The sequence below is a fragment of the Mus caroli genome, unplaced genomic scaffold (assembly GCF_978045245.1).
Source record: "Mus caroli unplaced genomic scaffold, Mus_caroli_1 scaffold_8, whole genome shotgun sequence".
NCBI lineage: Eukaryota > Metazoa > Chordata > Mammalia > Rodentia > Muridae > Mus > Mus caroli.
Window position 1 is genome coordinate 102,622,284 of NW_028227263.1, and position 20,474 is coordinate 102,642,757.

Sequence of the window (20,474 nt, forward strand, 5' to 3'; positions counted from 1 at the left end):
CCTCAGCCTTCCAGTTTTCGGAACTACAGATATGAACCACCGTACTCAGCTGCACTTCATTTTGGAGGCGGCCCCTGGAGTTGATCACGGGGTTAACTCAGGGTCAGAGTGACCACACACTGACTGTAAATTATTCTGTTGTATTTATTTATACCCACAATGGATGGGGCAGCCACAAAGACCCACAGCTGTGCTTCCGCCACAGAGGAGGATGCAGGCCCCGTTTTCTGCAGACCTGGCTGTCACCCCCAGGTTAGCTGAGCTTGGTGCCCAACCGTGCTCTGCCTGATCCCCATGGCACCCCATTTTTGCCAGTTGTACAGACAGATCTCCCAGCCTTGGTCCTGGGAGGCCCCCAGAGTGTCAGCTGCCTAACACAGGCCTTTCCAGCACTCAGCAGCAGTGATCTCCGTCTCGGGCTCTTAGCACTCCAGGCCTCAGCTCTGGGACCCGGGACCTTGTTTGAAGTGGCTCCTATCAGCTGCAGAGCTCTCAGCGTTCCTGAAACTCCTGTCTCTGCCCTACCCCTCACTCTAAGAGTGTCAAATGAGAGACCAGTGAGTCCAGCCCCTTCCCACTGCCCCGCTGGGGAAACTGAGGCCCAGACTGACACTCAGCATTTTTTTTTACGTCTTTGATTTATTTATCATATATGTATGGATGGTTTGCCTGCATGTGTATGCCCAAGGATGCCAGTTCCCCTGGAATTGTGAGTCACCATGTGGGTAATGAAATTTGAACCCTGGTCCCCTATAAGGGTGGCAGCCAGTGCTCTTAGCCACTGAGCTATCTCTCCAGCCTCCATTCAGCAAATTCTATCTCTGAATACTGGGCTTATGTTTAAATATCTGGTTTTTTTTGTTTGTTTTCTTCTTTTCCACATTTATTTATTTAGCACTAACATATGCATGCATATGTACTTGGAGGTGGGGACAGCTTTGGGAAGTTTTTTCTCTCCTTCTACAATGCAGGTGCTGGAAAATGAGCCCACGCACTCAGGCTTGGTGGCAAGCCCCTTCTCCAGCCGAACCATTTCACCTACCTTGGATTGTTGAGACAGAGTCTGTTGTCCAGGCTGGTCTTGAACAACAATCCTCCTGCCTCCACCTCCTGATTGCTGGGATGATAAGCGTGCACCATCACAGTGACTGAGTGTGTACTTGTGCGGGAGTGCTTGTGTGTGTGCACGTGCGTGTGCACACGCGTGTGATCCCAGTTTCTCTTGCTGTGCTGTGTGCAGGTCTTTATTTGTTCCCACTGACTGTGTGGCTGACAGGAAAGCTCGCATAACTTCAGCTGGAACCCTACCTCTGCCAGCTTATCAATTGAGTGATCCTGAGTTTGTGAGTTACCTGCCTCAGTCTCTCCATCTGTCACCTTGGGATCATGGGTAGCTGGGTCCACCTCCTGGAGCTGTATTTGAAGGTCAGGTGCTTGGATTGGATGTGGTACAGGGAAAAGAAAAATGCTCTTGTGTCTGTTGACTGCGTAAACATCGGAGACGGAGCGGCTGGGCTGGGAACAGTGCACGCGGTGTTGCTCCTTAATGGTGCCATGGAGACAACAGACACAAACACAGCTGCCACCGCCTGTCATTGACCCCTGCGCTCAGAGGACAGAATGTCTCAAGTTTTGATAGAACTCTGAGTTAAACCAGCAGCAGGGACTGAGAGATGGCTCAGCCCTTAAGATCACTGGCTGCTCTTTCAGAAGGCTCGGGTTTGATACCCAGCATCCAGATGGTGGCTCACAACCATCTGTAACTCCAGCTCCAGGGGATCTGCCTCTGTGGGAATTGTGTGCACATGATGCACAGATAATCTATACAACATAAATTAAAAATAAAGGAAAAAAATAGCAACAGTTTCCCAGGTCACACAGTGTTTACCCCCTCTCTTTCCCCCCTACACATAGAAAACACTCCTGTGATAAGTAGTGACACGGATGGTGATAATCCCTAGACACAGGCTGAGCTGCTCCTCCACAGTGCCCCGGGTGTCCTCAAGGGGGCAGCACAACCTCTGTTCTTGGAGCACCTGACATTCCTTTTTTTTTTTTTTTTTTGGTCTGTCTCACACAGTAGGTAATAAGAAATCAAATTTAACAGTCTATACAGTGATCCAAAGTTCATAGTTGTAAGTAATCAACCATAATTGCATGATTTACAACAGTTGAGGGGTTTTGCTTTCTATTTTCAAGTTTTACAGAAAGTGTTCGTGTGTGGGCACAGTAGAAGCGAGCGAAGAGACCGCAGACATTTGCATGCTAAAATCACCCACGGAGGCATTTCTTACCCTCTTTTTTTTTTTAAATTTTTTTCCCATTTGCATGTTAAAATCACCCAGGAGTCATTTCTTACCCTCTTTTTTTGATTTTTTTTCCCCTTTGTTAGATGTAAAAATAACAAAAAAATTCTCTCAGGAAACAGAAACCACAATATTATAATACATCAACTTGGCAGCTGCCCCTGTATATTATGAAAAAGTCATTTTTTTCTCTACATGTACAAATTATCTTAATACTTGAAGTTTTACCCTTAGACTTACAGAATAGAAAATTTTCTGGAGCACAAAAGTTGACTTGAGGGGTGGAAAGAGGAGGCTTTTATTTTTATGTTTTTTAATGTTTTTAAAAGAATGAACATCTTTGCACCCAGAGAAAAAATTGGTATATATATATGTACATATATATATATATGTATGTGTGTGTGTGTATATATATATATATATATATAATTTTATGTAACATTAACCCCTTTTGTCCTCTGATTTTAGAAATGTTCTTTTTTAAAAAAAATCTTTCATAAAGTGAGGAAATAGACAAAAACGTCAGCCATCTGCACCAGTAAATAATAACTATTAATATTACATATTTTCATTAATTAAAAAAAGTAACAAGACTTATCGGAGGTGCAAGGCAGGAGCATATGGTTGGCTTCAGACCTCAGTTGCCTCCCAGTGCGCACTTGAACCACACACACAAGGGGAAAAAGAGCTGGGGTAACCAGCCACAACAAAAATATGTTCTTTTCTATCTATCATCCCTCAGGTGCATCTGGCATGTTTGCTTTAAACCATAAATGGCTACTGCACAGTTCTTACATGTTCCAAGGAAAATAAATGGGCCTTTTAGGCTAAGAAAGATTTTAAAAAAGTGTTTTCAGTACAAAAAGTCTTGTTAAAAGAAAATAATCTTTTGCTCCCAAAATACTACAAGGTGTCGCTCATGTGTGTCTAGTGTACTTGTGAGAGGTTTGAATTCAAATCTGCATTATCGCTGCTCAATCCCAGGGCCCTGGCGAGGCACTTGCCCGGTGGAGGTTTGCCGTGCCTGGATTGCTAGCGACCTGTGAACGCATTGAATTCTGGGCTGGGCTGGCAAAATGCCCTCGTTCCATGGGGTTGGCAGCCTGGGCAGCTGCCAGTCCAGGATGTGGGGAACTGGTCTGTGGAGAAACATGGTGTAAAGAAGGCTGAGGCTGCATCCTCGGAGATGGGCTAGAATGGGGGGTGGGGTAGGGCTGAGACTGTGGTCGGAGAAGGGACAGGCTCGGGAGAGCGCCCTTGATTGGAGAGGATTTGTTGACTTTGCCGGTGTGGGGGACTGTGCCTGACTTGGGAGCATTTGCTGCTCTGGACTCAGGGTTGGGCTGAGCAGGAGACCCCATCTGTTGTTGAAGAAGTTGCTGCTGTTAGTCCTATAGATTGGCTCTTGCCTCAGCCCCTAGAGCCTGGGGAAGCTGAGCCATTTGTCCCGTATTTCCTTGCTGCATTCAAGGCGGCTGCCGCTACCGCTGCCGCCGCCGCCGCTGCTGGGATGAATAGCCAGTTTCTTGGGGGATGCTGAAGCTGGTTGTGGTTAGCCATTCCAGGGCCAATTCCTGGCCCTGCTCCTTGCGGTTGCATCATCTGACATCTTAAGATGTCTCTGAACTGTGAAGGCATGCGATTGCGATTTATGTTCATTTGCTAAGCTTGGGGACTCATGGCTCCCATGGGTGGCTGGCCTGCTGCTGCGGCTGCTGCTGCTGGGACAGGCCAGCTCTCTGGACACCTGTCTGCAGAGTATTCATGGTCTGCAAGGCTGGGTTGGAGTGTACACCTTGCTGACCAGGCATGGTAGGTGGCTGCAGCCCTGACTGTCCCTGGGGCATGCCAAGTATGCCATCCCTAATCCACAGCCTTTCCTGGACAGCCTGGCATGCACCTAACATTCCCAATGACAAACAGTGCACTGGGTGATCACAGCCAAGGCGTTTGTGAAATCTAAGTATTTTCTCCCTAGATCTATTTGTAAGCCAAACCCTACTGTGGTTAGAGGTCTCAGGTCTGTGGCTGGACACCTTACCAAAGCTCTGAGATATAGGAGCTGGGGCTAGGACCTAGTTGGCAGAGTCCTGGATTCTCATAAGTCGGGCATGGCAGTGATGTTCTGTCATCTTAATACTAGGAAAGTAAAGGCAGGCTTTCAAGCTCACCCTTAGCTGTACAGAAAGGTCCAGGTCAGCGTGGGATGTATGAAACTAGTCTCAGATGTGCAAAAATCAAATCAAAACAAAACAAACAAAAACCCAACAAAACCCTAGGAAATAGGAATGGGCATGAGAATAGATTTATTTAAAGGACAGAAGAGTCCTTTGTTCTGTTCTGCCAGGAAATGGGCCAGCGAAACAGCTCAGTAAGTTAAAGGAGCTTGCTACCAAGCCTCAAGACCAGAGTTCAGTTCCTAAAATTTGCACAACAGAAGGAGAGAACCAACTCTTTTTTTTTTTTTTTTTTTTTTTTTTTTGGTTTTTCGAGACAGGGTTTCTCTGTGTAGCCCTGGCTGTCCTGGCACTCACTTTGTAGACCAGGCTGGCCCCGAACTCAGAAATCCGCCTGCCTCTGCCTCCCGAGTGCTGGGATTAAAGGCGTGCACCACCACGCCCGGCTTGAGAACCAACTCCTGTAAGGTGTCTGTATAGAAGAGATGGAGCCCACCAGCCAGGAAACACACATGTGTAGATCAAACTGTGGGGTGGCTTGGCACGGCTTTCTGGGGGCTGTCCCCTCCGGTTGCGGGGGATTCTGGGTATTCAGCTCTAGTAGGGAATTTTCTAGAGAAATCTTAGCTCTCTGGGGTCTGTTTTTTTTTTTTTTTTCCAGAGTCCCCAATTGTAGCCACTCACAGAGCACAGTAGTGTGATCTGGCTTCAAGAACACACAAGCATGGTGCTCAGCCCTGTTAGCTCAGACAAGTGTCCTTGGTGCTCAGCTCTGTCAGTTCAGACAAGTGTCCCAGAATCAGCCATGTCAGTTCAGACAAGTGTCCTTCTGGGCTTTACTTGGTTCCCTAGTTTGAGATTAAAAAAAAAAAAAAAAAAAAAGATGTGTGTGTATGTGTATGTGCATGTGTGCATGTGCATATGTGTATGTGGGCATGTGTGTGTTATGTGCATCTGAATGCATATCTCTGGGGTCCAGAAAAGGATGTAAGATCCCCTGGAGCTGGAGTTCCAGGTGGTTGTGAGCTACCTGACTCGGGCACTCTGAACAGCAAGCGTTCTTCACCATGGAACAGTTCCGGCTGTGAAAAGTGCACCCTCAGCACATTGCTGGAGCAAAGAGGCTTCAGTGCCCAACGTGGAAGACAACTCACTTCCCTGGGGCATCAACTTTAATACCCTTGGCCACAAGCTCTGTGTGTCCGAATCAGCAATGGGCTGAGGAGATGGCTTAGTGGGCAGAGCACGGGAACCTGGGTTCAACCGTTAACACTCGGGTAAAGCGTTGGGCATGGGACTGGCAGGATGGATCGCGGTTAAAGGGGCTTTCTGCCAAGTCTAGTGATCTTATTTTTTTAAAAGATTTATTTATTTATTTATTTATTATATGTAAGTACACTGTAGCTGTCTTCAGACACTCCAGAAGAGGGAGTCAGATCTTGTTACAGATGGTTGTGAGCCACCATGTGGTTGCTGGGATTTGAACTCCGGACCTTCGAAAGAGCAGTCGGGTGCTCTTACCCACTGAGCCAATCTCACCAGCCCGTGATCTTATTTTTTGAAACAGGTTCTCTTACTGAACCTGGAGCTTGACTGCCTGGCTAGGCTGGTTGGCCAGCCACGGATCTCCCAGGATTGTCCTGTCTGTCTCCTCAGGCCTGGGGTTACAGATGTGTACCACTGGACCCAGCTTTTTATGTGGGCGCTAAGGCATCAAACTTGGGACCTCATGCTTGTTCAGGGAGCACCCTCCTGACTGAGCCATCGCCTAGTGCAGCATTTGGTTCATTCTGAAGAGTGCGCAGGTTCTCTCTCTTTTCAAAGCTTGAAAACAGGAAGCTGAGTGTATTGATTCTGTTGCAGTTTGAAAGGCTTAGCTGGGGTCACAGGTGAGCTTTGAGCTCTGGGGTACTGGACATGACTTTGGGTTTCCTGCAGCATGATTAGACAGGTACCAGAGTTCCCCTGTGACCGTCCTCTCTGCCCCACAGCCATGCTGCGCACTGTCTCTGCTGTCCTCCAGTTTGGCAACATTGTCCTGAAGAAAGAGCGCAATACGGACCAAGCCACCATGCCTGACAACACAGGTACCACCAAGGCCAATGTCCTCTGTCCTCACCAGAGCATCCCCTCCTACCTCTGCCCCTCACCCAGGAGGGCTCAAACTCCTGCCCTTTGCCCAGAGCACCATGGCCAGGCTTCCTCCATTTTAAACACCCTGCTGAAGACAACCCCACCATGATAGGTAGACAGCCCCACCCATGCCTGAGAAGCACCTCTCCTCCTCCAGCCTTGGGTCCTTTTTTTTTTCTTTTTAAAAATACTTTATTTATTTTATGTGCATTAGTGTTTTGCCTGCATGCATGTCCGTATGAGGCTGTCAGATCCTTTGGAACTAGAGTTACAGACAGTTGTGAGCTGCCATGTGGATGCTGAGAATTGAACACGGGTCTTCTGGAAGAGTAGCCAGTGCTCTTAGCCACTGAGCCATCTTCCTAGCCCCTACATTGGGCCTTTTTAATTCCTGATCTTCCTGCCTCTGCCCCTCAAGTGCTGAGATTTACCATGTGTGCCACCACACCCAATTTCACATCCCCTTCCTTGATTTTGTTAAACAATGAAAATCACTAATTCTTTTTTTTTTAAGATTTATTTATTTATTTTATGTATGTGAATACACTGTAGCTGTACAGATGGTTGTGAGCCTTCATGTGGTCGTTGGGAATTGAATTTTTAAGACCTCTGGCCTGCTCACTCTGGTCAACTCTGCTCGCTCCAGCCCAAAGATTTATTTATTATTATATGTAAGTACACTGTAGCTGGCTTCAGATGCACCAGAAGAAGGCGTCAAATCTCATTACGGTGGTTGTGAGCCACCATGTGGTTGCTGGGATTTGAACTCGGGACCTTTGGAAGTGCTCTTACCCGCTGAGCCATCTCTTCAGCCCGAAAATCACTAATTCTTGCTGTAGCTTCTTGTTCATTATCTGGGACTGGGCCATATGTCGCTCAGGATGGCCTTGAACTCCTAATCCTTTTGCATCCAATCCCCTTTATATATATATATATTTTTTTTTTTTTTTTGAGACAGGGTTTCTCTGTGTAGCCCTGGCTATCCTAGAGCTCTCTCTATAGACCAGACTGGCCCTGAACTCACAGAAATTCACCTGCCTCTGCATCCAGAGTGCTGGGATTTGGTTGTCAAGAAAGGAGAGACAACTGCCCACAGTCAGACTCCAATGCTGTCTGCGTCCTCGGGGTCTCCCCTGGGGTTTTCCTACCCTGTGCCGGTGTAGCTGGAGATCCAGACAGAAATAGAGTTCACGGGCTCCCTCTGGACATCTGAAGCTCTCTGTCCTGGTTATAAAAACCCTCCAGCTCACTCTCAAACTCTGCACAGCTCTGAAAATCTGGGGAACTGGGGCACTGCTGCCCGCTCACCCAACCCTGCAGCGCCCACTTGTGGCCACCGGGGGTGCTATTCACCAATCCGGCACTGTCCCGTACTGCCTGTTTGCTTTACTTAATTGGGGGCAGACACTACAAGCTTTTCTTTTCTCTTTCTTTCTTTTATCTTTTTGCTGTGTATGTTGGGGATGTGGGGGGAGGAGGGGGTTCGAGACAGAGTTTTTCTGTGTATGTCTGGCTGTCCTAGAACTCACTCTGTAGACCAGGCTGCCCCCAAACTCAGAGACCCAGCCGCCTCTGCCTCCTGAGTGCGGGGCGCTGAGTACTGAGATTAAAGGCGTGCTACAAACATGGCTACTTCGTGGCTACAAACCTTTCTGAAACCTGCTTATTTCCCTTCATGCCACAAGGAATAGCTTTATGTTTTAACTAGAACCCAATGGTTGCGAGTGTTGGGTTCAGGTAGGATCTCATGGAGCCCAGATTGGCCCTCAACTTGCTTTATAGTTGAGGGTGACCTTGAATTCTTGATTCTCCTCCCTCAGACTCTCAGATACTGGGTTAGCAGGTATGTGCCACCATGTCTGACTCTGGTGCCTTTTAAATGCATTTCTTTCTAGGCTTCTCTTTTTTTCTTCTGTGGGGCCAAGCGCAGAGTAAGCTTTCCCTCCGTGGAGCTGACGGGTGCCTGGGAACGTGGCTTGATTCAGGCTTTAATTCAGAGTAGAAAGGGAAACACGCCTCCCACGCAGCCCTGGCGTGCTCCGCCGCAAACATCCATCTATTTAACGTGCTAGTGCAGAGGTGTGCTAGTTGTTCCTGTTGAAAATGTGCATCATCCGAGGCCCAGAGGCACAGGCCTCTTAACCCGGCTCCTAGTTCGCTCAGGATGCTCCTCCCAGAAAGGGCCGCCTCCACCTCTTTCCCCCAACGGAGGGGTCCGATGTCCCTCCCCACTAGCCCCTGTCACCTGCTCTCTCCCTCAGCTGCCCAGAAGCTTTGCCGCCTCTTGGGACTCGGAGTGACCGACTTCTCCAGAGCCCTTCTCACACCCCGCATCAAAGTGGGCCGAGATTATGTTCAGAAAGCACAAACCAAGGAGCAGGTAGGCGGGATCCAGCGGTAGGCGGGATTCAGTGGTAGGCGGGATCCAGCGGTAGGAGGGATTCAGTGGTAGGCGGGATTCAGTAGTAGGCGGGATGAAGCCCTGTGAGGGCAGGAACGACTGGCTTATGGTTTGTGATCCTGGGACTTTTAAATTATTATTATTACAATTATTTGTTTATTTGTTGGGGGAGGGGCACTGCCACAGCATGCAGGCTGGCACCAGAGCACCAACAGCAGTTAGTTTTGTCCTTCTACCACGTGGGTCCTGGGGATTGAACTCAGGTCGTCAGGCTTGGCAGCGAGCACCTTTATCTTCAGAATCCCCTTACTAGGTCCTTAGACAGCGTTCCCCATCTCTCACGCTCAGCAACCTTGCCTGTCCCTACTCTATCACCAGGCTGGGGGAGGGGTGAGGGTGAGCAGTAATGAAAACACAGGTCAAGGCTGGGAGGTCGCTCCATCAGCAAGTGCTGGCCTCACAAGCACGTGGACCCAAGTCCCACAAACCCCAGGACCCACATAAAGAGCTGTGGTGATGAACACAGGAGGACCCCTGGCTTTTACTGGTCAGCTGCTCTAGCTGAGTGAACAAGCCCCAGCTTCAGTGAGAGACTCTCTCTGAAAGAACTAGATGGGAAATGGCTCTTCCCGAGGCATGACACCTGAGCTTGACCTCTGGCCTCCACACCCTCATGAGCCGTCACATGCGCACACACGTGCACATACACACAAGCGAAAATGAAGGCTTGTCTCTCAGGGGCTTGGGATGTACTATGACCGTTGTTCGCACCCTTCCTAATACTTCCACCCTTTAACACAGTTGCTCGCATTGTGGTGGTGATCCCTAACCATAAAGTTATTATATTGCTACTTTATAACTGTAATTTTGCTTACTGTTTTAAATGGTATTGTAAATATCTGATATGCAAGAGATCTTACATCTCTGTGACTGTGGGGGGCCCTGACCACGGGTTGAGAAACACTGTCCTAGGGACATGGCGAATAAGCGGGTTAATGAAAAGGATGGTTCTGTTTAGCGATGCCTCTGCGGAGGAGGTTTAGTGATGTCAAAACAAAGGATCGAGGGAGAGGGCCCCTGAAGCCATGCTCAGAGGGGGACAGAGTAAAGAGGTACTGTGGGAGCCTGGGAAGTGACTTGATTTCATTTGTCCTCTATATAAAGATTCTTCTGGCTACTGCAAGAACCGAGTCCATAGAGTACATACAGAAGCAAGGAAACTCAGGGCCACTGACAAAATCCAGGCAAAGATGGTGGCTCAGACCACAGTGGTGACAGATAGGTGACCACAGGTTAGCCACAGGGAACAGGAAGGAGCTTGGGAGTCCCTGGATTTCTGTCTCAGGTGTGGTCTCTAATAGCACAGAGATGCTAGGGCCTGGAGAGGTTTATTCAAGGCCCTGAGGCTACAGCCTCTGAGTGGCTTTATTGGGATTCGAACCCAGACTCTTGGACCTGGTGCTCCCACTGTGCTGTAGATGTTGATTTAAGAGGTGGAGGAGGGTAGGTGCCTGATGCACACAGGGTCTTCAGTTATGGCAGAGTGTTGTTACTGTGGTCCTTTTTGGTGTTTATACCCAAGAAACTGTAAGATGAACTGTGAGATGAACTAAAAGTTCAGAGACATCCTGCTTGATCCACACCCAGTGTCACTTTGCATCCTACCCTGCAGGCTGACTTTGCGCTGGAGGCTCTGGCCAAAGCTACCTATGAGCGCCTGTTCCGCTGGCTGGTTCTGCGGCTCAACCGTGCCCTGGACAGAAGCCCACGGCAGGGTGCCTCCTTCCTGGGCATCCTGGACATCGCAGGCTTTGAGATCTTCCAGGTGTGCACCGTGGTCATGCGGTCCTTCTCGCCTACTCTGGCTCCCTCCGGCCCCGCCCCGGCCCGGCCCCGCCCCGCACTCACCATCCCATCCTTCACCACCCTCGCAGCTGAACTCCTTCGAGCAGCTGTGCATCAACTACACCAATGAGAAGCTACAGCAGCTATTCAACCACACCATGTTCGTGCTGGAGCAGGAGGAGTATCAGCGAGAGGGCATCCCCTGGACCTTCCTAGACTTCGGGTTGGACCTGCAACCTTGCATCGACCTCATTGAGCGTCCGGTGAGAGGCCAGAGCCAATGAGCGAACAACCCAGACCCTCACTGCTCAGCCCCCCCTACCGCCCAGACCGCCGGACACACACCTTTCAGTTCTCCCTACCTCTCAAAACTTGGCTCCGCCCACCACCTAGTCCCACAAAACTTTGCCCTCCCAATGCTCAGACCCACAAAGCTTGGCTCCACCTACTACCCAACCCTGCCCACCTGCCACAGTGCCCTTCACTGACCCAAAGAGCAAATGTCCCACCCGCAGTCACATCCGTGTGATCAGCAGGTTCTCTGGACATTGAAGGTCCCACTTGAGTTCCTGCGACAGTGTGAGGCTCGGTGCTGGGTGCTGGAGCCTGGCACTTTGCATATGCCAGGCAAGCTCTCAGCTGCTCAGCCATGCTCCAGTCTCCCAACCTCGAGCCACTTCCAAGCACTGACAGCATCAACCTGTGTCCAGACTTGGGGAATCTGACTTCTGTTCCCCTTGCTGGTTAGGCCAACCCTCCAGGTCTCCTGGCCCTGCTGGACGAGGAGTGCTGGTTCCCCAAGGCCACGGACAAGTCTTTTGTGGAGAAGGTTGCCCAGGAGCAGGGCAGCCACCCCAAGTTCCAGCGCCCCAGGAACCTGCGAGATCAGGCCGACTTCAGCGTCCTGCACTACGCCGGCAAGGTGAGGACTAGGCTGACTGTGGGTCACCACTCAAGGATCCAGGGGTACACTGACTCTTGTGACACACAGAGTTTAAGACCAAGTCAGCCACAGCGCCCTCCAGAGGGAGGCTACCCGTGAGATTCCACAGAGAGTCTCACGTCTGTGGCCCTTTGATGGGAACAGACTATGTTTGAGGAACTGGGGGGGGGAGGAGGGGGGAAGGGCTATGTGGCCGGAGCAGAGTGTACTAGAACAACGTTGTAGTCATGGAGGGCCAAGGGCCAAGGGATGGGCTAGAGAAGGGTGGGGGAAGGGCATAGAAAGAAGGGTCCTGCAGGTGAGGGGCAGTTCAGAGCATGGATACAAGTTAACCCCAGTGTTCCAGTCCACACTAAGAACCTGTGTGGGGATCATGTGGTCATCTGCCTGTTCCATTCAGGTTGACTACAAAGCCAGTGAGTGGCTGATGAAGAACATGGACCCATTGAATGACAATGTGGCCGCCTTGCTTCACCAGAGCACAGATCGTCTCACAGCTGAGATCTGGAAGGATGGTAAGGTCCCCCTACCCAGGGTCTGTCCCCAGGGTCTGTCTCCAGATGCCATGGTCCCCCAGTGGGAGCAGGAGCCAGAGGCTAGAGGGGGAGGGAGGAATGGTGGGTATGGATGAGTGAGTAGGTGGGTGGGCCAGTGGATGGATGAATAGATAGATAGATAGATAGATAGATAGATAGATAGATAGATGGATAGACATATGGATGGACTGATTGGTGGATGGGCAGGTGTATAGATAGGTAGATGAGGGGGTTGGTAAGGGAGTGGGTGAGTTGATGGATGGACAGGTTAGCAGGTGTATAAATGGACAGGTAGAAGAATGGAAGGCTGGATGGGTTGAAGAGAGGGTGCATGGGTGGGTGGGTAGGTGCATGGATGGTTGGATTGGTGAGTGAAAGGATGTGTTGGTAGATGGGTAAGCAGACAGATGTAGATGGACGGGTGGAAAGCTAGGTCGGTTGAGGAATGGGTTGGTGTATTGATGTGTTGTTATCTAAACTAGATCTTACACAAGGATAAGAAATAATACAGGCCTACCCATGGGCATATTAGTGTCAATGATCGTTTTTAGTAATAGTCTCCTATGCAATCAGACCAGAGAAATAAGTGCAGCCATCCCTTGGGATGCACAGGACACTAGGCCACTCAAAGACTTACCTAGATACCCTAGTATTCACATTTGACACACACCCCTTCCTGTATACATTTTCCTCTCTGTCCCTATAGGCTGAATCAGCCCTCATCCTCTTTATTTAACAAGATGCAAATGATATGTAAATAGCAGTTGCACTACTACACAGACTATGGCAGGAAAAGCCTGTGTTGTGTTCAGTAGAGACTCTTTTCCTCGGAGTAGTTTTAATTCGTTGTTCAGCCGCAAGCGCTGAGTCTGAATATACGGAAAGCTGATTTTATATAGATATTTTTAGCCAGGCATGGTAGTGCAAGCCTTTAAATCCCAGCACTCGGAGGCGGGCGGGGTGGGGGAGGCAAGTGGATCTCTGTGAGCTTGAGCTCAACCTGGTTTATATCATGAGCTCTAAGGAAGCCAGGGCTACAGAGAGGCCCCAACTCAAACAAACAAACAAGTTGAGCCATCAGAGAACCCGAGTTCAGGATCGACACCCATGTCAGGTGGCTAATAATCACCTATAACCACTCTTAACTCCAGGGGCTCCAACACCTCTGTCCTCCATGGGTACCTGCACACACACACACACACACACACACACACACACACACACACAATTACAAATAATCAGAATAAATCCTTTCTAAAGCTTGGCGTAGTTCATGGGCACTGTGGGCACATGACCGCTTACCCGTCTGTCCCAGCCCCTGTGTGCCTGGCTCCGAGTGACAGTCCTGATCTTCTGGAGCTGATGCTAAACCAATCTCCCCCCCCCCCCCCGAGGAGTCACTAACAAGGCTGGCACAAAGGGCAGGAAGGGGAGGAGTAGGGACTTGGTCCAGTTTACATCCATCTCACTCGTGGCCACCTTGATCCCAGAATTGGACATGCTGTGTCCTAGCAGCCAGGGGTCGGGGGTGGGCAAATGAGATATTCCCTGTCTCAGTTAGGGTTTTACTGCTGTGAACAGACACCATGACCAAGGCAACTCTTATAAGGACAACATTTAATTGGGGCTGGCTTACAGGTTCAGAGATTCAGTCCATTATCATCAAGGCAGGAACATGCCAGCATCCAGGCAGGCATGGTGCAGGAGGAGCTGAGAGTTCTACATCTTCATCTGAAGGCTGCTAGCAGAATACTGGCTTCCAGGCAGCTAGGATGAGGGTCTTATAGTCCACACCCACAGTGACACACCGATTCCAACAGGGCCACACCTTCTAATAGCACCACTCCCTGGGCCAAGCATGAATAAACCATAACAGTCCCCAACAGGTGGGGTGGCTATGTCAAGTTAGTTGCTGTGCTTCCGGGCTTCCAGGGCAAAAAGGACTAGCTAAGACAACAGTTGTAGACTTGGGTTCTAAGGTGTTCTGTCATTTTCTTTGGTACTGACTCCTCACAGATGCTCTGGGCACCGATGTTAGGGTGAACAGGACTTGATTAGGTCACAGGCAACAGCTGAGTCCTGCCTGCTTGCTCTGTGCTGACTAATGCTCTCTCTCTCTCTTCCTCTCACCTTTCCCTCTCCCATCTCCACACATCTCTCCCACCACTGCCATCTTCCCCACCCCTCATCTGCCCATCCCCAGAACAAGGGGGTCTCCAACAGTTCACTTTACTTGGCTCCTTCCCATCGCCGTCCCCTGGACCTGCAGGGAGACTCAGCTCTGGCGCTTCTCCTCCAGGGGTTGGGTCTCTCTGTGCACCCACGGGTGAGGTTGCAGAATGCAGTTGGGGGGACTGTGGGGAGGGGTCCTGGGTGGAAATGCTGGTCCCTCTCCTCTCTGCATGAGGTCTCTCCCTCCTTGTTGAGCCCTTGGTGGTTCTAGAACCTTCTAGCTAGACCACTATTAAAAATACAGAGAAGGGGCCAGCAAGATGGGTCAGCACATAAAGGGGTGTGTGCTGCCAAGCCTGACATTCTGAGGTCCATCTCCCAGGACCCACATGGGGGAAGGAGAGAACCAATTCCCACAAACTGTCTTCCACACATGCCTTACACACGCGTGCACACTCACATGAACACACACACAGTGAATTACATTTTAAGAAAGCCATTTCCTGAGCACCTAATGTGCAAACAAGGAAACAAGTACAGAGAGGTTATGTCGCTTGCTCAAGGTCACACAGCCTGTAAGTGACAGAGTCGGGATTTGAACCCAGAACCTTAGCTCTTTCTTATGCTATAAAAACCTAATCAATGAGATGTGTCATTTTGAAAATGACTGACAGCATAGGGGCTCCAGAGAGACTTGAACTTGGGGAGGCCCAGCAGTGGCAGGGCACATGAGGACACATTACCAGGTTCTGGCCCTGGGTCTTTGCTTTCTGAGCTATGTGACCTTGAGGCCAGTTGCTGCATTTCTGGCTCTCTGTCTGCCTGTCAACTGCAACCCCCAGCCCCCAGGCCAAGTAGCAGTGCTCTGTGTGACATGCCAGGTCCTATAAACAACAAGATACTCCACCTCAGCTAACTTCACTCCTTAAAGATGATTCTAAGGAGCTGAGTGTGGTGGCTCCAGCCCAGCACTCTGGAGTCTGAGGCAGGAGGATGGCATGAACATATGGCTGGCTGACCTTGATCCCTTTTGTGCATCTCTTATGCCCTCCACAGTGGAGGGCATCGTGGGGCTGGAGCAAGTGAGCAGCCTTGGAGATGGCCCGCCGGGAGGCCGCCCCCGCCGTGGAATGTTCCGGACCGTGGGGCAGCTCTACAAAGAATCCCTGAGCCGCCTCATGGCCACGCTCAGCAACACCAACCCTAGTTTTGTCCGCTGCATCGTTCCCAATCATGAGAAGAGGGTGAGTAGGAGGGGACTTGATGTGCTCTGTGTGTGGGGACAAGTGGCCACCATGCTTGGGCTCTCTGCTTCTGTGACCTAAAGTTTCTGAGTGTCCACTGTGTGGCAGAAGCAGAACTTGGGGACACAGTGGCAGAGAGACAAGAAGAGCCTGTTCCAGCTGCTCCTGTGCCCTCCAAGGAGCTAACAAGGTGAAGGGAGGACATCGAGTTCTCACATTTGCTGGTAGACAGGGCAAAGAGGGGACTTAATGAGATACACATACAACCCGGCACCCCGAGTGAATGTTCAGGTGACTCTGAAGGTATGAGAAGAAGGTCACATTGGCTTTTACCTAGCCAGGGAGTCAGAGAAAGATCCCTGAGGGGAGGTGACTGAACTGCATAGCCTAAGCAGTTTTCCAAGCAGAGAACGGCTTGTGCAAAGGCCCAGAGGTGGGTGGGAGCATGGTGGGAATACAGAATGGAAGAAGGCTGCGGGGATAGGAGGTGACACAGGCCTGTCAGTTCAGCACTAGGGACAATAAGACAGAACAACTGTTAAGTTCAGGACCAGTCTCTCTTACAGCACCAGTTCAAAGACAGTCTGGGCAACTTAATAACATCCTGTTTCAAATAAGTAAAAAGTGTGTTACTCAGCAATGAAGTTCCTTTCTGGAATCCCCCAGAGTGAGGCTCGGGTATGGATCAGTGGTAAACACTTGCCACGGTCCTACTTGTGGCGCCCCTGGTGGCCACCACTGACCCTGCCGTCACCCCTGCAGGCTGGGAAGCTGGAGCCGCGCCTGGTGCTGGACCAACTCCGTTGTAACGGGGTCCTCGAGGGTATCCGCATCTGCCGCCAAGGCTTCCCCAACCGCATCCTCTTCCAGGAGTTCCGACAGCGGTGAGCCAGGCCAACAAAAGGCCCCAGGGGGTTGGGCAGGATGGGAGCCAAGTCCCTACAAGTGCGATCTCAGATTGGGGTCTGGATGCTAGGTTAACTGAGCCTCAGAAACGATCCGTGTGAAAGGGGCCTGGGGTGCCAGCTGTATTTAGGGTCACTGCAAGTGTGCGATCCTCTATACTTAAAACGGAAGTCGAAGCTGGGCATAGTGCTTTGGCGAGGCAAATACAGGAGGAGCTTTTGAATTCAAGGCCAGACCTGGTCTACATAGCGAGTTCCAGGGCAGCCAACGTTACTAAATGAGATCCTGTCTCAAAAATCAAACAAAAACAAAAACCCCAAAAAACCAAACTTCTAAAAGTGGGCCATCCCAGTGATGTGGTTTGCATTCCTGTTGTCTATGAAGCCTTGCTTATATGGTTTCTCACGCCACTGTGAACCGTCTTCCTCTCCACTCTCCCCTCTGGTTGCAGCTATGAAATCCTCACCCCGAACGCTATTCCCAAGGGCTTCATGGACGGCAAACAGGCCTGTGAGAAGATGGTACGTAGGGGTGGGGCCAATGTTTGGGGGCAGGACTGTGGAGGGATGAGGCTTTGTGATCTGAGGTGGGGCCTGCGCAGTGGGTAGGGCCAGGGGCTGGGGTGGGGAGGGGTTTCTCTTTCTTGGGGCGGGGCCTATAGATGGAGGCGGTGCTAACTGCATGGGCAGGGCCTTTGTTGTTGGGCTGAGATGTATAGGAAGCATTGGACCTTCAGAAAGATGTTTCGTGAGGCCTGTGGGGTGGGGTGAAGTTGATAGCAGGTGTAGGGTCTGGACAGGGATCCAGGTGTGTGTGGGGGGACTGCCCCATTGTCCTTCCTCATGCAGTTTCTTTTTCTCTATCTCCTCCCCTTCCCACTCTCATCCCCCAGATCCAGGCCCTGGAGCTAGACCCCAACTTGTACCGTGTTGGCCAAAGCAAGATCTTCTTCCGGGCAGGGGTCCTGGCCCAGCTGGAGGAGGAGCGGGACCTGAAAGTCACCGACATCATAGTGTCTTTCCAGGCAGCGGCACGGGGCTACCTGGCCCGTAGGTGAGGAAGCCTGAGGAAGCCAAGCTGTGTCGGGTGTTGTAGGCCAAGGCTAGGCCTGAGGCCAGCAAACACTCAGAGGGAGCTGGGGTGCTGCATGCTGCCTGAGCTCAAAAGGTTGGGGGTCCAGCCAGACACGTTGTTTGGCCCCAACCAATTGCTCAGGACCCCAGCTGGAGGGGTGACATGTCTTTATGAAGATGCCCGGATGAAAGAGTATGAGAAGCTGGTCTGTGTGAGGGCCCCGCGGCAGGGCACCTGGCCGGTCTCAGAATGCAGACAGATGTAAAACATGCTCTTCCTGTCGGAACAAATAGCCAGTAGAAGGGATAGCCCAGCCCCAAGCTGGGGGCTATGGACCTTGCCCAGGGACCCTGGGGAATGTGGAGAGCTGAGAGCCAAAGGCAGGGCCAGTGTGTGAGAATGCACTGAGAAGAAAGAAGGGGGGGGGGTGAGGCTTGAGCAGAGCCAAGAGCAGGACGTGAAAGATTGATCGTCAAGTCTGCTGTGGGGGCATTCGGCTCAGTTGCCAGGGGGCTCACCAAGCATGCGTGGGACCCTGGGTTCCATCCTCGTGGGGATGCACACCTGTCATCCCTGCACTATGGAGGTGGAGGTGGGAGCATCAAGAGTTCAAAGCCAGAGCTACACAAGACCCCTGTGTAGAGTGGCTGCTTCCTGTGGGCCAGCACCCACTCTCAGCGGTGTCCCCCACAGGGCTTTCCAGAGACGGCAGCAGCAGCAGAGTGCTCTGAGGGTGATGCAGAGAAACTGTGCCGCCTACCTCAAGCTCAGGAACTGGCAGTGGTGGAGGCTGTTCATCAAGGTGAGGGAGGCTGCACCTACACACACGCCTCAGCTCCCGGGGCGGGGGGAGGGGCACCCAGTTCTCAGAGCCTGTGCGTTGGAGCCCATCTTCCCGCCCGTTACCCAGGAGTCTTTAGAAGGCAAGCGATTTAAACTGGTCTAATACAGGACACGACACGGGGGTGGCAGTGAAACCTGTCTGGAATCTGCACACTGGAGAGGACGGGTTGAGGCCTTGGCTGAGGCTGCAGCTCAGTTGGTAGTGTGCTTGCTCAACATGCATAGAACTGTCATTCCAGAACTCAGGAAACAGGAGGATCAGGCGTCCTATGTCATCTCTGGCTACATATAGAGTCTGATGCTGGACAGGGCTATATAAACTCTTGTCTCAGAAAAAAAGGGGGGAGGGTGTATAATATCATGGCTTAACAGATTAAGGGTGCTTGCTGCCAAGCCTGATAACATGAGTTCAATTCCCAGGACCCACCCTGTGGAAGGAGAAAACTGACTTCCATTAAACATGTAAAACCACCATCAAACAAACAAATCAAAAGAACAGACAGCTTCAGGTGCAGCTGGATCCAGAACAAGCCAGTGGTCTCCTGACCACCCTCGGGTCCCCAGGGATCATTACATCAGCAAGAGTGACAGGCGTGTGGCGGGTTCCCCTTCCTGGAGCCACTGTGCTCTTCCCCAGGTGAAGCCCCTGCTGCAGGTGACACGGCAGGATGAGGTGCTGCAGGCGCGTGCCCAGGAGCTGCAGAAAGTTCAGGAGCTGCAGCAGCAGAGCGCGCGTGAAGTGGGGGAACTGCAGGGTCGAGTGGCACAGGTGAGGAGCAGGCCATGTAACACAAGGAGTGAGGCCTAGCCGGACAGCGGGTCTGTGTGGGTGTGGCCATGGTATGAGAGGCGGGGCTTTTGAGTGGAGCCACTTCCACCGAGTGGGGTTGTGGAGCGGTGGGTGGACATAAGGGCATGGTCAAGAGTAGGGCTTGGGGCGGGACAGTATATGAAGGGCAGAATGAAGAGGGTGAGGAGGTGGGGCTGTGTGTGTGTGTGTGTGTGTGTGTGTGTGTGTGTGTGTGTGTACATGCACGCGCCCGTCCGTCCTTGTATCAGGATCGGGCCTGGAGGGCAAGTAAGGCTACTAGGCAGAGCCTGTGTGATGGACAGAATTTCTATGGTGAGCCGCAGGGGCAGGGCTGGGGTTCAAGGTTGTCTTCAGGCCTTGAGATATGGCTTTGATGCCAACAGCAAGGTTACGGGTGGAATGGTGAGTGTGGGTCTTTGGGTGGAGCTATGGCAGAGCTGTGTGGATGAGGGGACGAAGCCAGGGCTCTAGGGACAGGGTCTGGCTGCACTCAGGCTGGGTGGTGAGAGGTAAGAGGTGGGGATGTGGGGGCAGCCTGAGAGGGGGCCCCTGACTGGTACCCACCATCCACAGCTAGAGGAGGAGCGCATGCGCCTGGCTGAGCAGCTGAGAGCAGAAGCCGAGCTCTGCTCTGAAGCCGAGGAGACGCGGGCGCGACTGGCTGCCCGGAAGCAGGAGCTGGAGCTGGTGGTGACAGAGCTGGAGGCACGAGTGGGCGAGGAAGAAGAGTGCAGCCGGCAGCTGCAGAGTGAGAAGAAGAGGCTGCAGCAGCATATCCAGGTGTGGGGGACCCAGACACCCCGTCCACCCCACCGCACACCTCAGCTCCGAGGGTCCAAAGCACAAAGACTATATAGATTTCATTCAAATAGTGGAGAACTAGAATCCAGCTTCAGGTGCCGCTGGATCCCTCAATTAAGTCCCCTCCTCAGGATTCAACCTCCGACTCCTAGCTCTGAAGGCATCTGTCTTCAGCCCTGACCCTAGCAGGCCACCCTCCTGTGACTACTTTCTCAAATCTGTGTGCACTGAGGGGGACAATTGGGTTCTTTTTGTGCATGAATAGAAATCGTTACTCGTCTT

The 20,474-nt window shown here is 51.4% G+C and overlaps 1 protein-coding gene across 5 annotated transcripts in view; it reads left to right on the forward strand.

Moving 5' to 3' along the window:
- Myh14 (myosin heavy chain 14) overlaps positions 1–20,474 on the forward strand; it is a 67,086-nt gene that overhangs the window by 22,574 nt on the left and 24,038 nt on the right. For all 5 annotated transcript variants that reach the window (XM_021166764.2, XM_029479395.2, XM_029479397.2 and 2 more), the window contains 13 exons: positions 6,475–6,570; positions 8,878–8,996; positions 10,690–10,842; positions 10,952–11,125; positions 11,611–11,784; positions 12,206–12,320; positions 15,570–15,757; positions 16,520–16,641; positions 17,115–17,184; positions 17,556–17,716; positions 18,431–18,539; positions 19,218–19,349; positions 19,965–20,171. In XM_021166764.2, the coding sequence (XP_021022423.1) occupies positions 6,475–6,570; positions 8,878–8,996; positions 10,690–10,842; positions 10,952–11,125; positions 11,611–11,784; positions 12,206–12,320; positions 15,570–15,757; positions 16,520–16,641; positions 17,115–17,184; positions 17,556–17,716; positions 18,431–18,539; positions 19,218–19,349; positions 19,965–20,171 (1,820 nt within the window). The remainder of the gene's footprint in view (positions 1–6,474; positions 6,571–8,877; positions 8,997–10,689; positions 10,843–10,951; positions 11,126–11,610; positions 11,785–12,205; positions 12,321–15,569; positions 15,758–16,519; positions 16,642–17,114; positions 17,185–17,555; positions 17,717–18,430; positions 18,540–19,217; positions 19,350–19,964; positions 20,172–20,474) is intronic.